We start from the raw sequence: 13921 nt of genomic DNA, 5'->3' as shown, positions 1-13921 counted from the left end.
ATTTATGTCATTTCATATAACTCTTATTTTTCTTCTGAAACCACATGTCTGAGGAAAACATTTGGCTTATGCTAGTCCAGTCATGTATACCTAGAGGTTTATCATCTAGTTTTATCATTTCTATTTTCAGATGGCGATCACTGTTGTTAGCCTCTTAAACAAATCAGCTTTAGTGAAAAGGAGCTTAAATCTTGATAGTATTTTAATAATCCTTTAGGTAGAGTTATCGACACATACAGGTTTCATGGGTGGTCTTGACAAGAATCAATCGACAGGTACAACTACTGCTTACTACGCTAACTCCACCACTGAAGTAATGTTTCATGTTGCCACGAGAATGGCCGTTTCTTCTGATGAAGGGGGATTTATCAAAAAGGTTTGTGACGACATTGAATTCATCCAATTTTTGCTCTCATACTTTAATGTGTTGCAAATACTTTGTGGAGTTTTCTTGCTTGATGTCATTGTTACCGATGTTTCTTCATCTTGCCAACTGATTTCCCTGATACAGAACTGCTATATGTTTCACGTAGTAACCTTTATATTGTAGTTTAAGAACTTCTAATTTCACATACTTGTCGTATATAAATATAGCTGTTATACTATCTGACTTCCTTATTGCATTCGCTCTTTTTTTTTGTCATACAGTTAAACACCTCTTCTCTCTTACAGCTCTACATATCACGTGCTTATTGTAATTAAATACATAGGTCACACAATACATAGTAACGTATACACAATCTAACATCATCATTAGGAGCGATTTCATGTTAAAAACTCGAGTCTTTATACTTCTTTATGCTGATAGGGTTAGTATTCTAAGTATTTATCTGACGTTGATCTCAATTCCGTATGTTCAAATTCATAGTCTGTAATCACTATGAATGCATTTGATTATAGTATGTATGGAAACATGTTTCAATGATAGATCATTTCTGATAAAGATACCATATTGTATTTTATGAAAACATCGAGTTGTACCTTTTCATCATAAAACACCTCTAATTTTAACAAAATGTCGGTCTTCGTGAAGACACTTGACTACGATATATATAAGTCTCCACATCAGATCACTTCTGGTGAAAACGCTCTAGTGGAAGAGAGAAAGAGATAAGTTTTTACATCCAATACTCGTACTCATACAGGTACGTCATCTTGGCAATGATGAAGTGTGGATCGTCTGGTCTGAGCATTTCAGAGATTTTCGTCATGGGATTGTGAACGCGGAATTTGGAGATGTAGTTATCATCATTTATCCACTTAAGAACCATCTTTTTAGAATACAGATTTTAAAGAAAGGAAACGTAAGTATGTGGAATGGGTCACACACTTATCAATTAGGAGATGTTCATACTAAGACGTACATCGTTTATGCCTAAAAACAGAGAACGCCAGAGTTACTATTCAAAGTGCCAATCGAATGTGGCATCCAGTTTGCATGAATTTTGCTCAATGAGAAGTCAGTAGCGAGTTTATCATACAGTAACAGCTTTTTCTTCAACAACCGTTGTCAAAAATGATGGCAAATAATAGTCTAATTTAACATTAAGAACACTGGTATAATATATTGATGGATAAAGATGGATTATTTCACCGTGAAAATTTTACATGATTTTTTATAGATTCCCTTCTTTGGACCATTGTTCGATGGAGCCATCGTGAATCGTCGTATACTGCCGTCATTGGTTAGAATGACTGCTGTGAATGCTAGTCGTGCAAAGCGATCCCTTATTCCTGGCATGCAAACCTAGTATCTTTTTCTTACAAAATTCTCATAATGAACATGTTGCAATGTCATTAACATGATTGTTATTCTAATATCAATTTATTTCAACCTTAACACCTTTACAGCTATGAAGAACGAGCAAGTTGTATCACTAATGTAGTGAACCATCACAAGGAAACTACGGTTTTTGAAGACTTTGCCGAACAGATCTTCTGCCCTGTTCAAAAAAAGACCGACGATAGTGACATAAAGTGTCAGGTATCGTCTGGAGACAAACCAACTGCTAAACGCGAAGGTTACAGTACGTTGCCTTCGGCAAAAGCTATCGCAAAATCCAAAGTTGGTGAGGAATTTACCTTGTACTATATACTGAATCTAGAGAGGAATTGAATGCATATCATTATATTCTTCATTCTAAGAACTTTATACCTTAATCTATATACTCCACCCCTAAGAGCGATAATTATAAACTGATTTTATATGTGCTCTAGTTTTGTATTTCATTCGAATTTTCAGGGCAAAAGATTCGTAGTCAAGTTATATTATTTAGTTGCTGTGTTGAAGTATTTTAATAACAGGTTCTATGATGAAGTTGCCGAATTCTTTATCGATGGCGAAGATGTATAAGTAAAGCAATAAATAAACACAGCAAACAGCTGAGACTATACCCAGTTTATGTTATGACAAATTCCAATGACGATGTTCACTGCAAATGAAATACAATGTAAAGCAGCATTCTTGCGAATTTGTTGTTCTTGTTTTTTGTTTAGCAGCAGACAAAGAAGCGATATCTTCGACGGTATCATTACCTGATGGACTTCACAAAGTTGTACAGACGGACGCACTTCTTCCTGCTCCAAAATTAGGCGTCAAAAAATTGTCGTTTAGACGCAAACAAACCAAGGATGAAAATGGGGAGTAGTAGGGTATATTGCAGGGTATATGTAGATATAATGTATAGTTTGAAGTTCCAGTTCTAAGCTTTGTTTGTCTCCTCCTAATGATGGAAATACAATGTAAATGTATGTATATGTTATCGCAAAGGGACGATTTTCTTTCAATATTGTAATTATAATCGATTTGTAAGGAGTGTAGCTAAAACTAGTTTTCTCATGCAGGAATATTTAATGATATCCATTTGTGTATGTCAAAATATGTCAAAACAGCTCTTATTTACATGCATTAATTTGAAAAATATGTTAAAGAGGTTTGGATTGGTTTATACATTGGAAATTTATAACGAATTGCAATTTTCATGAAGGTTTTTAAAATTGAAATTGAGCTTCCATAATTTATTTTGACTTGCGTTAAGTCTTTCGCTGTGTATAACACATTGAAATGGAAGATCTTGTCAGCAGTGAACGTAGTTTAAAAGTAAAATAAATTGTTGTTAAAAACAACAGCGTATGCTTTTTGTTTTAAAAACCATAAAAACTCATGTGGAGTATATAACATGATGACATATATAATATGTGTGCTTTTTAAAATGCCAATCTTACATTTTTTACCAAACATATATGTACTGCATGAATAATTTCCTCAAATATACGCTTAATGCGTGTGTGCTCTTTATAATGACGACTTCCGTTTGTTATAGAGTTATGTTGTGTATTTGGATTGGAGAAAAATTACACCACAATTCATATCGATCCTTGAATTTTCTTGAATTGACATATTGAATTGCTTTTGTACAGCGAATTGATAACATCAATTTTCACCTGTTGTATTCGTACGGGATTTGTCGCCAAAATATATTACAAATCAGAACTAAGGAATTGACTGAATAGAAAATTTATAATTGTTTACATGAAGAACTTAACAGACGCTCTCTATCCAATATAGCGCAATTGCATGATGACACGTATACAAACAATTCATAGCATGTAGATTCCTTGTGAAATATATATTTTGACTCTGTAGACAAAATTGTCCCTATGGGGGCTGGGGGTGGGGGTGGGTGTTTACATAAACCGATCGATCGAGATAGCTGGGATTAAAGAGAACTCAATTAAATCAAATTAATCCAAAGATGTTTCGCGATATACAACATCAAAATTTGTTGCAACTGTCACAAACTTACATAACCTACATTTCTTCAACGTTTAGGCTCGGTGATGGTTGGAAATACTTGACAAATTTTCTTTCAAATTCTAATTGGTTGATAGCGCAAGAATTTAGTGTATGTATATATTTTGCACACTTTTCAATGCCGTTTCTCAAGAAATTATTTGCTGGGTGTTCTGTGATTGGCTAAAGTTTGGTGTATTCAGGCATTTAACTGCTACTGCTGTTTTCGATTATTTATTTCAAGACTAGCGTCATTGAATGCATTTTGGTGAAATTTGTCACGATGGTCTTCCTTGTTCTTCAACTGTTTCTTCTACATTCATCAAATGCTCAACCGTACAAGTGTAGGTCTGAGTACAATTCATCGGAACACCGAAGACATTCCGGTGTTCCTCTAGATTGCAATGTAGAAAGTTTAGGTTGTCAACCATCATGGAAGTCTGGGATACCCGAAGGAAGTGAAGCATCTCAACCAACGATTTACACGAAATTTCTGTCTTGTCAAGAACGATTCTCTCTTTGCGGTTATGTCTACGTTGATTATGAAACTGGAAATGCAAAAGATGGCGTTCATATTGCTGCAGGGGTCGATTTGGGGAATTTGTCGAACTCATCACTTTCTTCTTTTTCCACAATGCTTCGCAGTAAACTTCAACCGTATCTTGGCTTAAAAGGTAATTTAGCAGCCTGTGCTGTTCTTGAAATGCCGCTAAATATCACCCAAGCTGAAGCAAAATCCCTTACAGACCTCTTAGTTAACGAGACGATTTATAATATTTCAAAAAGATACGATGAAGAAAAAAGTAACACATCTTTGGTATTTTTCTCCCTTCCTCGCGGTATTCGTACGACCATTGTTAGTGTTTCGTATCAACTTGGTTCTCCCGAGGCGTTCATCAATCTTTGGCAATTTGTGACGAAAAACGATTGGGATAATGTGGTTAAGAATTTGAGGAATTTTTACTCGAATCCTAATGAGCAATCGCGACGAGATTTAGTAAGACGCAATAACGAAGCTGATATTATAGAAGCAACTCTCTCAAAATGTAACAGTTCTATTGATCTTGTCTTTCTTCTGGATGAGTCTGGTAGTGTGGGAACGTTGAATTTTCAAAAAAGTTTGAATTTTGTTTTAAACATTATTAAATCGTTTCCAGATGAAATATTGAGCGGAGAGGGCGGTACAAGGTTTGGTCTATCAACTTTTTCAACACCACCGTATATTTCACATTTTCATTTGAACGATTACACTACCCAATCAGAATATAGCACGGCAATAGAGTCCGTTAAGTACAATAGCGGATGGACTTACCTTGGTGACGCACTTCAGAACATTTTAACAAATCAATTCACAGAAGATCGAGGACTCCGTCCTGCTGTAAAAGGTGTACCACGAATACTCATCATTTTAACGGATGGAATATCAGATGATAGCGTCTCAATTCCAGCTAAAAATGTACGAGATAGTGAAATCTCAATTTATGCTGTCGGAGTTGATGGATATAATCTTAATCAACTGATGGAGATAGCTTCATCAGACAAACACATCTTTACACTTGACACATTCATCAAACTTAACGCTTTTATTTCTACGATCACTTCTTCAACATGCTACGAGCCTCGTGTAGCAGCAAAAAACGAGACAATTACGACAAATGTTAAAAAAGACACATTTAAGTACTTTGATTACAAAGTCAAGCCGGATTTTAACTTTCGGATAAACGTCCAGGATCTTATTGGCAATACCATAGTCTATGCATCTCGTACTACACCTCATCCCTATGAATATAATCACGATTATAAGTTTAATTTAGCCTCACAACCGAGCAAAATTCTAGTTATTCCAGCGACGGCACCACAAAAGTTGGTCAAACGATCTGCAGACGATGATCTCCGAACAATTTACGTATCGATAACGTCTGCTTCTGATATAGCAGAGTTCTCAATTCAGGCGAACGAGTGTGACCCATCGAATTGTAGTGAAGGAACAAACGAAATACAGATAACAACATCTCAAATTCCCACGGCTGAAGTTTCGTCAGTACGTATAACAGTGTACAATTTATATGTACATTTCTTTTTACTTCAGAAAATGTGCAGGGGCTTTTTTGAGCGCCACTGTTTATCACTGTACACATATTCTTTTCTTTGTTCCACAATTGGTTCATATTTAACTATGATTAATTACATCTATTGTCCATAAAAACATATAATTTTATAAAATTTATGTGACAATCGTGATATTTTTTTATGTGCGTAACATGTACTGGTTATGATTATATATGTAATTTTGCTGAGAATATCAAGTTTGTGTTCAGTTTTGCCTTGGTTTAGTGATCCCATCTAAATATTTCATATCTAACATATATGAAGCAACATGGGGGAAATATCATAACTGTTTCTCTTTCAAATTGTAAAGCGTCGATATTTTAAGAATTTATTGCATGAATGATTTTGTATACTTTTGACTTCAGCTTTTTTAAAAAAATCTTTTGCTACGTGTTCTGCTGTTGGCTGAAGTTCGGTGTATTAAGGCATTTAACTGCCACTGCTGGTTTCACTTTAAGATGCGCATCGTTGATTGAATTTTGGTTAGAATTAGTGATTTGCCATGATGTTCTTTCTCGTCTTTTAGCTGTTCCTTCTACATTTATCAAATGCTCAACCGTACAAGTGTAGGTAAACAACTACATTACATAATTGGAGTATGCAAAGGCAATAGAGTCTGTTAGGTACAATGGCGAAGGTACTTTCCTTGGTAACGCACTTCAGAACGTTTAAACCGATCAACTCACGGAAGATCGAGGACTTCGCCCTGCAGTAAAAGGTGTAACACGAATAGCATGAGAATTTCGTGTGAAATATTTATTTTGAGGGGGGGGGGGGTTACATTAACCTATCGATCAGATAGCCGGGATTAAAGAAAATTCAATTCAATGAAATTAATTCAAAAATGTTTCGCGATATACAACATCAAAATTTGTTGCAACTGTCACTAACTACTGCTTACTACGCTAACCGTATGTTCAATTCCGTATGTTCAATTTCATAATCTGTGATCACTATGAATGCATTTGATTATAGTATGTATGGAAACACGTTTCAATGATAGATCATTTCTGATAAAGATATCATATTGTATTTTATGAAAACATCGAGTTTTACCTTTTCATCATAAAACACCTCTAATTTTAACAAAATGTCGGTCTTCGTGAAGACACTTGACTACGATATATATAAGTCTCCGCATCAGATCACTTCTGGTGAAAACGCTCTAGTGGAAGAGAGAAAGAGATAAGTTTTTACATCCAATAATCGTACTCTTCGTAGGTACGTCATCTTGGCAATGATGAAGTGTGGATCGTCTGGTCTGAGCATTTCAGAGATTTTCGTCATGGGATTGTGAACGCGGAATTTGGAGATGTAGTGATCATCATTTATCCACTTAAGAACCATCTTTTTAGAATCCAGATTTTAAAGAAAGGAAACGTAAGTATGTGGAATGGGTCACACACTTATCAATTAGGAGATGTTCATACTAAGACGTACATGGTTTATGCCTAAAAACAGAGAACGCCAGAGTTACTATTCAAAGTGCCATCCAGAGTTACTATTCAAAGTGCCATCCATCGAATGTGGCATCCAGATTGCATGAATTTTGCTAAATGAGAAGTCAGTAGCGAGTTTATCATACAGTAACAGCTTTTTCTTCAACAATCGTTGTCAACAATGATAGCAAATAATAGTCTAATTTAACATTAAGAACACTGGTATAATATGTTGATGGATAAAGATGGATTATTTCACCGTGAAAATTTTGCACGATTTTTTTATAGATTCCCTTCTTTGGACCATTGTTCGACGGAGCCATCGTGAATCGTCGTATACTGCCGTCATTGATTAGAATGACTGCTGTGAATGCTAGTCGTGCAAAGCGATCCCTTATTCCTGGCATGCAAACCTAGTATCTTTTTCTTACAAAATTCTCATAATGAACATGTTGCAATGTCATTAACATGATTGTTATTCTAATATCAATTTATTTCAACCTTAACACCTTTACAGCTATGAAGAACGAGCAAGTTGTATCACTAATGTAGTGAACCATCACAAGGAAACTACGGTTTTTGAAGACTTTGCCGAACAGATCTTCTGCCCTGTTCAAAAAAAGACCGACGATAGTAACATAAAGTGTCAGGTATCGTCTGGAGACAAACCAACTGCTAAACGCGAAGGCTACAGTACGTTGCCTTCGGCAAAAGCTATCGCAAAATCCAAAGTTGGTGAGGAATTTACCTTGTACTATATACTGAATCTAGAGAGGAATTGAATGCATATCATTATATTCTTCATTCTAAGAACTTTATACCTTAATCTATATACTCCACTCATAAGAGCGATAATTATAAACTGATTTTATATGTGCTCTAGTTTTGTATTTCATTCGAATTTTCAGGGCAAAAGATTCGTAGTCAAGTTATATTATTTAGTTGCTGTGTTGAAGTATTTTAATAACAGGTTCTATGATGAAGTTGCCGAATTCTTTATCGATGAAGAAGATGTATAAGTAAAGCAACAAATAAACACAGCAAACAGCTGAGACTATACCCAGTTTATGTTATGACAAATTCCAATGACGATGCTCACTGCAAATGAAATACAATGTAAAGCAGCATTCTTGCGAATTTGTTGTTCTTGTTTTTTGTTTAGCAGCAGACAAAGAAGCGATATCTTCGACGGTATCATTACCTGATGGACTTCACAAAGTTGTACAGACGGACGCACTTCTTCCTGCTCCAAAATTGGGCGTCAAAAAATTGTCGTTTAGACGCAAACAAACCAAGGATGAAAATGGGGAGTAGTAGGGTATATTGCAGGGTATATGTAGATATAATGTATAGTTTGAAGTTCCAGTTCTAAGCTTTGTTTGTCTCCTCCTAATGGTGGAATTACAATGTAAATGTATGTACATGTTATCGCAAAGGGACGATTTTCTTTCAATATTGTAATTATAATCGATTTGTAAGGAGTGTAGCTAATACTAGTTTTCTCATGCAGGAGTATTTAATGATACCATTTGTGTATGTCAAAATAAATCAAAACAGCTCTTATTTACATGCATTGATTTGAAAAATACGTTAAAGAGGTTTGGATTGGTTTATACATTGGAAATTTATAACGAATTGCAAATTTCTTGAAGCTTTTTAAAATTGAAATTTATTTCCATTTTCATAATTTATTTTGACTTGCGTTAAGTCTTTCACTGTGTATAACACATTGAAATGGAAGATCTTGTCAGCAGTGAACGTAGTTTGAAAGTAAAATAACTTTAAGATTCGAGGCTTATACTCGTGAAAAATAAAATAAACTATACGTTTGTCTTTTTGTTTTTATTTTTAAAAATAGTTAATGAAGATTGGTGGAGATTTTACAGGGAGGGGAGGGTAAGTATCGTTTAATGAGACCACTTGCTCCCAGAATATACTTTGTTACTTTGGAAAATTTTAGATTAGAAAAGAACTAAAGTAGAAAAAAAGAGACGAAAAGAAAAGAAAAGTGAAGTAAAAAAAAGTCGCCAATCTTTGTTAATCGTCATGCAGTAATAACAATTTACTTTCTTTCGAAAATGTAAGAATCCATCTTTTTTATTTCATATAGAAATTGCCTTGATGGTGTTCGAGAAAACTTGCATCCTACTGTAATCCACTCTTGATGGACCGTGGTGAAGGATGTTGAAAATCATTGTACATTTCTATTTTCATGTTCATCGTTAACCGACCATCTTTGTTGTCTCTTTTTATCCATTTCTATAACAGAAAAAGAAAGGTTGTGTGTTTTACGATGTTATAGAAAACGAAAATTTGACACAAGAAGGAAAAATATGGGATGGTTTGTTGTACATAGTTTGTGTAACTTTCAGGCTTATTTTTATTTTAAACACTCAGAAGTAAATCATTTTTACCAGAAAAAAGATCATTGCTTAACCAATGGTTGTATGCGCTTTATATATTATAGACATACTATTTGTTATTTTTTTTCTAATGATTAATCTAATCTTTTTGGTTGCCATGAATTTGCGCCACCTCGATTGAATGAAACTACAAAGTTCCAGGATGAATATTAAATTCCTTAATTTTTACCTAATGTACAACTGCTAATTTTTTGTGCATTTTGATGATGGAACTATTGGTAAAAATAAAAGCGTATGCTTTTTGTCTTAAAAACCATAAAAATCATGTGGAGCATATAACATGATGTCATATATACAATGTGTGCTTTTTTAAATGCCAATCTTACATTTTTTACCAAACATATATGTACTGCATGAATAATTTCGTCAAATATACACTTAATGCGTGTGTGCTCTTTAAAATGACGACTTCCGTTTGTTATAGAGGTATATTGTGTAGTTGGATTGGAGAAAAATTACACCACAATTCATATCGATCCTTGAATTTTCTCACTGCACGACCAAAAGGTGAGAATTGACATATTGAATTGCTTTTGTACAGCGAATTGATAACATCAAGTTTTACCTGTTGTATTCGTACGGGATTTGTCGCCAAAATATATTACAAATCAGAACTAAGGAATTGACTGAATAGAAAATTTATAATTGTTTACATGAAGAATTTAACAGACGCTCTCTATCCAATATAGCGCAACTGCATGATGACACGTATACAAACAATTCATAGCATGAAGATTTCGTGTTAAATATTTATTTTGACTCTGTAGACAAAATTGTCCCTATGGGGGGTGTGGGTGGGTGTTTACAGTAACCGATCGATCAAGATAGCCGGGATTAAAGAAAATTCAATTAAATGAAATTAATTCAAAAATGTTTCGCGATATACAACATCAAAATTTGTTGCAACTGTCATAAACTTGCATAACCTACATTTCTGCAAAGTTTAGGCTCGGTGATGGTTGGAAATACGCGACAAATTTTCTTTCAAATTCTAATTAGTTGATAGCGCAAGAATTTAGTGTATGTATAAATTTTGCACACTTTTGAATGCCCTTTCTCAAGAAATTATTTCCTGGGAAGTCTGTGATTGGCTAAAGTTTGGTGTATTCAGGCATTTAACTGCTACTGCTGTTTTCGATTATTCATTTTGAGACTAGCGTCATTGAATGCATTTTGGTGAAATTTGTCACGATGTTCTTCCTTGTTCTTCAACTGTTTCTTCTACATTCATCAAATGCTCAACCGTACAAGTGTAGGTCTGAGTACAATTCATCGGAATACCGAAGACATTCCGGTGTTCCTCTAGATTGCAATGTAGAAAGTTTAGGTTGTCAACCATCATGGAAGTCTGGGATACCAGAAGGAAGTGAAGCATCTCAACCAACGATTTACACGAAATTTCTGTCTTGTCAAGAACGATTCTCTCTTTGCGGTTATGTCTACGTTGATTATAAAACTGGAAATGCAAAAGATGGCGTTCATATCGCTGCAGGGGTCGATTTGGGGAATTTGTCGAACTCATCACTTTCTTCTTTGTCCACAATGCTTCGCAGAAAACTTCAACCGTATCTTGGCTTAAAAGGTGGTTTAGCAGCCTGTGCTGTTCTTGAAATGCCGCTAAATATCACCCAAGCTGAAGCAAAATCCCTTACGGATCTCCTAGTTAACGAGACGATTTATAACATTTCGAAAAGATACGATGCAGAAAAAAGTAACAGGTCTTTGGTATTTTCCTCCCTTCCTCGCGGTATTCGTACGGCCATTGTTAGTGTTTCGTATCAGCTTGGTTCTCCCGAGGCGTTCATCAATCTTTGGCATTTTGTGACGATAAACGACTGGGATAATGTGGTTAAGAATTTGAGGAATTTTTACTCGAATCCTAATGAGCAATCGCGACGAGATTTAGTAAGACGCAATAACGAAGCTGATATTATAGAAGCATCTCTCTCAAAATGTAACAGCTCTGTTGATCTTGTCTTTCTTTTGGATGAGTCTGGTAGTGTGGGACCGTTGAATTTTCAAAAAAGTTTGGATTTTGTTTTAAACATTACTAAATCGTTTCCCGATGAAAGATTAAGAGGAGATGAAGGTACAAGATTCGGACTATCGACGTTTGACACCTCTTATACTTCAATTTTTCATTTAAATAACTACACTACACAATCGGAGTATGCAATGGCAATAAAGTCCGTCAGGTACAATGGAGGAGGTACAAATCTTGGAAATGCACTTCAGCGTATTTTAACAGATCAATTCACGGAAGATCGAGGACTCCGCCCTGCTGTAAGAGGTGTACCAAGAATACTCATCGTTTTAACGGATGGACGATCATTTGACAGCGTCTCAATTCCAGCTAAAAATGTACGAGATAGTGAAATCTCAATTTATGCTGTCGGAGTTGCTAGATATGATCTTAATCAACTGACGGAGATAGCTTCATCAGACAAACACATCTTTACACTTGACACGTTCACCAAACTTAACGCTTTTATTTCTACAATCACTTCTTCAACATGCTACGAGCCTCGTGCAGCAGCAAAAAACGAGACAATTATGACAAATGTCAAAAAAGACTCATACAAGTACTTTGATTACAAAGTGAAGCCGGATTTTAACCTTCGGATAAACGTCCAGGATCTTATTGGCAATACCATAGTTTATGCATCTCGTACTACACCTCATCCCTTTGAATATAATTACGATTATAAGTTTAATTTAGCCTCACAACCTAACAAAATTATAGTTATTCCCGCGACGGCACCACGAACGTTGGTCAAACGATCTGCAGACGATGATCTCCGAACAATTTACGTATCGATAACGTCTGCTTCTGATACAGCAGAGTTCTCAATTCAGGCGAACGAGTGTGACCCATCGAATTGTAGTGAAGGAACAAACGAAATACAGATAACAACATCTCAAATTCCCACGACTGAATTTTCGCCAGTACGTACAACAATGCTTCCTTATCCCACTACTTCAGCAAAGACTACCACGAAGTTGGCGCTGATTAACAGTACACTGTCTCCCTCTACTTCCACTACTTCAGCCATAACTACCACAAAGTTGGCCCTGATTGACAACATAGTGTCTCCCTCTACTTCCCCTACTTCAGCCATAACTACCACAAAGTTGGCCCTGATTGACAACATAGTGTCTCCCTCTACTTCCACTACTTCAGCCATAACTACCACAAAGTTGGCACTGATTGACAACATAGTGTCTCCCTCTACTTCCACTACTTCAGCCATGACTACCACGAAGTTGGCACCGACTGACAGCACACAGTCTCCCACTACCACTTCCAGTGCTTCAACCATTCGCACAACTTATGTCATCAAGGTCATGGTGCCATTTTTTCTGTCTTCACTATTGATTGCTGTGCAGTACCTGTGTTTATCAAGCCAGTGAACATCTTTGTACTGATTATCGCATACTTTATCGCATGTATTAATCCAATTAGTAGTTGTTAATGAATAAGTTTTGGTATAATTGTAGTTCACATTATAGTTCGTCACATAACTTCATTATAGCACTTTATATGTACATTTTTTTTACTTCAGAAAATGTGCAGGGGCTTTTTTGGGCGCCACTGTTTATCACAGTACATATATTCTTTTCTTTGCACCACAATAATTCATATTGAACTATGATTAATTACATCTATTGTCCATCAAAACGTATAACTTTATATCATTTATGTGACAATCGTGTTATTTTTTTATGTGCGTAACATGTACTTTTTATGATTATATATGTAATTTTGCCGAGAATATCAAGTTTATGTTCTGTTTTGCCTTCGTTTAGTGATCCATCAAAATATTTCATTTTTAACATTTTATGAAGCAACACAGAGGGGAAATATCATAACTGTTTTTCTTTCAAATTGTAATTCGTCGATATTTGAATTTATTGCATTAATGATTTTGTATACTTTTGACTTCAGCTTTTTTAAAAAATCTTTTGCTACGTGTTCTGCTGTTGGCTGAAGTTCGGCGTATTTAGGCATTTAACTGCCACTGCTGGTTTCACTTTAAGATGCGCATCGTTGATTGTATTTTGGTTAGAAATAGTGATTTGCCATGATGTTCTACACTACATAATTGGAGTATGCAAAGGCAATAGAGTCTGTTAGGTACAATGGCGGAGGTACTCAG

General features: G+C 35.4%; 3 protein-coding genes across 7 annotated transcripts in view; all 3 read left to right on the top strand.

Annotated features, from left to right (window-relative positions):
* LOC124443410 (ral GTPase-activating protein subunit alpha-1-like) overlaps positions 1-3126 on the top strand; it is a 33685-nt gene extending 30559 nt beyond the window's left edge. For 2 of the 3 annotated variants that reach the window (XM_046993896.1, XM_046993894.1), the window contains exons 37-41: positions 218-376; positions 1146-1304; positions 1623-1750; positions 1852-2069; positions 2497-3126. In XM_046993896.1, the coding sequence (XP_046849852.1) occupies positions 218-376; positions 1146-1304; positions 1623-1750; positions 1852-2069; positions 2497-2648 (816 nt within the window). In that variant the 3' untranslated portion in view covers positions 2649-3126. The remainder of the gene's footprint in view (positions 1-217; positions 377-1145; positions 1305-1622; positions 1751-1851; positions 2070-2496) is intronic. The other variant, XM_046993897.1, reaches the window with a different exon arrangement.
* An 859-nt stretch (positions 3127-3985) lies between these two features.
* On the top strand, positions 3986-13537 carry LOC124441703. Its single transcript, XM_046992170.1, has 6 exons — positions 3986-5993; positions 7124-7282; positions 7630-7757; positions 7859-8076; positions 8504-8651; positions 10901-13537. The coding sequence occupies exons 1-6, from the start codon at positions 4077-4079 to the stop codon at positions 13173-13175; spliced, it is 4845 nt and encodes a 1614-aa protein (XP_046848126.1). The 5' UTR covers positions 3986-4076; the 3' UTR covers positions 13176-13537.
* Positions 6401-8904, top strand: LOC124443413 (probable Rho GTPase-activating protein CG5521). Of its 3 annotated transcripts, none has more exons than XM_046993903.1 (5): positions 6401-6620; positions 7124-7282; positions 7630-7757; positions 7859-8076; positions 8507-8904. In XM_046993903.1, the coding sequence occupies exons 3-5, from the start codon at positions 7699-7701 to the stop codon at positions 8653-8655; spliced, it is 426 nt and encodes a 141-aa protein (XP_046849859.1). In that variant the 5' UTR covers positions 6401-6620; positions 7124-7282; positions 7630-7698; the 3' UTR covers positions 8656-8904. The 3 variants fall into 3 exon arrangements, with proteins under 3 accessions (XP_046849859.1, XP_046849857.1, XP_046849858.1); XM_046993901.1 differs by having other exon boundaries at positions 6414-6620; positions 8504-8904; XM_046993902.1 differs by lacking the exons at positions 6401-6620; positions 7124-7282 and having other exon boundaries at positions 7450-7757; positions 8504-8904.
* Positions 13538-13921: the final 384 nt, after the last annotated feature.

The sequence above is a fragment of the Xenia sp. Carnegie-2017 genome, unplaced genomic scaffold (assembly GCF_021976095.1).
Source record: "Xenia sp. Carnegie-2017 unplaced genomic scaffold, XeniaSp_v1 HiC_scaffold_20, whole genome shotgun sequence".
NCBI lineage: Eukaryota > Metazoa > Cnidaria > Anthozoa > Malacalcyonacea > Xeniidae > Xenia > Xenia sp. Carnegie-2017.
This window is presented reverse-complemented; position numbering and strand designations above follow the sequence as displayed.

What these genes read in the sequence shown, in the direction of transcription:
- LOC124441703 (XM_046992170.1), top strand. Translation starts at nt 4,077, where the DNA reads ATGGTCTTCCTTGTTCTTCAACTGTTTCTTCTACATTCATCAAATGCT. An exon ending in TATCGCAAAATCCAAAGTTG is followed by an intron (nt 8,077 to 8,503) that starts GTGAGGAATTTA and finishes TTTTTTGTTTAG; the next exon opens with CAGCAGACAAAGAAGCGATA. An exon ending in ACCAAGGATGAAAATGGGGA is followed by an intron (nt 8,652 to 10,900) that starts GTAGTAGGGTAT and finishes ACTGCTGTTTTC; the next exon opens with GATTATTCATTTTGAGACTA.
- LOC124443413 (XM_046993901.1), top strand. Translation starts at nt 7,699, where the DNA reads ATGACTGCTGTGAATGCTAGTCGTGCAAAGCGATCCCTTATTCCTGGC. An exon ending in ATTCCTGGCATGCAAACCTA is followed by an intron (nt 7,758 to 7,858) that starts GTATCTTTTTCT and finishes ACACCTTTACAG; the next exon opens with CTATGAAGAACGAGCAAGTT. An exon ending in TATCGCAAAATCCAAAGTTG is followed by an intron (nt 8,077 to 8,503) that starts GTGAGGAATTTA and finishes TTTTTTGTTTAG; the next exon opens with CAGCAGACAAAGAAGCGATA.